Genomic DNA, 1,944 nt, shown 5'->3' with positions numbered 1-1,944 from the left:
CGTCCGAGCCGACATGCACCTCGATATCTACCGACGGATCTTGAAGCACATTCAGCATGCGTTTACCACTTGGGTGAGCTGCCAGAGCTTGTCGGAGTTTTCCTGAAGAATATAAATCGCTTTCTCGTCCGCGAAAGAGTGCGTTGTCACCATAGAAGACGATACCAGTCGAGAATTCCCCAGTCTGAGATCGAATGCAAACGCAGGCAATGGTAAGATGAGAACGAGGTATAAACCGGAGAACCACATCAAGTTACGACTTACTCGAACCATGCGGAGAGCGATGAAGAGTTCGCTCGTGTCTCGACCGGACAGGTGCCTGAATCTCACGACGACAGCAGCACCAGTACTAAGCGTACCGCAACTGCCATGGGTGAGCTGGCTCAAAATTGGTGCACTTTCATGTAGTGCTTTGGCGACATGCTTCACGACCTGTTGGACCCTTGCGCTATTGTGAAGGTGATGAAGCTTTTGAGAAGCAAGGTCCTGGCCAAAGAAGCTGCCGTCTGGCCCAGGACATGTCGAGTATACTGCATCTCCAGTCTCGGCATTCATGAAAAACCCGCGAGCCAGTCGAATAGCTAGAGAACTCTGGGCCATGATAGATGCACCATCGTGACTCCACGACATGATCGAATTTGTGATGCCCCGAGCGGTGGTCTCCATCACGAGATCGATGAAGCCACGCTGGAAATCGATGAACTCGTCCAACGTGCCATCACAACCATCTTGGAATCCACCCAGAGCGCTCGTCAAGGTGTACTCCTCTGCCTTGAGCTTGGCTTGCTCGATACTTTCCGCTGAAAGACGCTCGATGTCACCTCGGTAGCACTGTACAAACTCCTGCAGAATGATCAAGCTCTTCAATCGTCCCAGTTGCAGGGGAGCAACTTCTGTACAGAACTCGCCGTTATCGCTGCTTTCTGTTGGTGGCGCAGTACAAATGACTGCAACAGAGACTTGTGCTTCGACATCCGAAGAGATCAGCGCCGTGAAACCATTGTGCAGCTCTAAATGACCAAACGACTGTGCTTGAGCGAAGTGGATGAGGCTGGCGAGCAGCATGGCGAGCTGTGGGTACTGGAACGGCAGGGTGTCATCCTGATCCCACAAGAGGAGTATGCGTCCTGATGTCGTCACAATCAAGCATGCTACAGCTGAGGAGCTACCGTCGGACATTCTATTGAGCGTGTATTAGTTTCAACAGCAGCATCGCAACGAAACATCCATTGCGATACTTGGCAGTGGTGAGCAAAGCAAGAAACTGCAGCACCAAATACTCGCCCGCTATTTTTGTGACTGTAAATTGCATCGACCGCATTAGAATACATGTGCTGAGGAGTTATCCATCAGCTCTCGATGCTTTGGCGTTGTTTTTGGCTCTTCAGGATTGTTTACACATATCGTTGCTCTGTGGAACTTCAGTACGGGTCGTTGGACTCGCAGAACTTGTGGACGTGTCGTCTAAGGAACCGAATCGGACCGGAGCTATCGAGTCCTTTGGCGTCGAGGCTTTCGTGCGCCGCGCTGGCTGATACTCACCTGCAGCGGGGGCAGGAGCTTGCATCAGCGGAAGGGAAATCATCGGCATGGACTTGAAGAAATCTCGACTAGCCGCGGCGGAAGTCCTCGCCGCCTCTTCTTCAGCTTCAAACACTGCCAGCTTCTCCTGGATGTCTGCCATCTCCTGGTCCAAGGCTGCACTCTCCGCGAGTATGGCTTTCTTCTCCTTCTCATACGCCAGTTTGAGCGAGTTCATGTCCTTTTTCGCCTGAGATTTCAGCTGTCGCTCGAATTGGGCCTGTTCCGTCCGTATCGTATCCACCTTCTTGGCCTGCTCGTTCTGCAGACCGAAGACCTTCTGCACGTGTTTCGTCTTCTTGTGCACCAGCTCGCGCTCTAACTGGACAATCTGAGCCATCAACTCCTTCTGCTGAACCAGCA

General features: G+C 52.2%; 2 protein-coding genes across 2 annotated transcripts; both read right to left on the bottom strand.

Moving 5' to 3' along the window:
* Positions 1–51: 51 nt before the first annotated feature.
* Positions 52–1,065, bottom strand: PPTG_19602 (hypothetical protein; the record flags this gene model as incomplete). The annotated part of the gene is made up of 1 exon (XM_008918077.1): positions 52–1,065. One exon carries the CDS (start codon positions 1,063–1,065, stop codon positions 52–54), a length of 1,014 nt encoding a protein of 337 aa, XP_008916325.1.
* A 216-nt stretch (positions 1,066–1,281) lies between these two features.
* On the bottom strand, positions 1,282–1,944 carry PPTG_19601 (hypothetical protein). The gene has a single exon (XM_008918076.1). The coding sequence runs from the start codon at positions 1,919–1,921 to the stop codon at positions 1,385–1,387; it is 537 nt and encodes a 178-aa protein (XP_008916324.1). The 5' UTR covers positions 1,922–1,944; the 3' UTR covers positions 1,282–1,384.

The sequence above is a fragment of the Phytophthora parasitica genome (genome assembly GCF_000247585.1).
Source record: "Phytophthora parasitica INRA-310 unplaced genomic scaffold supercont2.137, whole genome shotgun sequence".
NCBI lineage: Eukaryota > Oomycota > Peronosporomycetes > Peronosporales > Peronosporaceae > Phytophthora > Phytophthora nicotianae.
This window is presented reverse-complemented; position numbering and strand designations above follow the sequence as displayed.

What these genes read in the sequence shown, in the direction of transcription:
- PPTG_19601 (XM_008918076.1), bottom strand. Translation starts at nt 1,921, where the DNA reads ATGGCTCAGATTGTCCAGTTAGAGCGCGAGCTGGTGCACAAGAAGACG.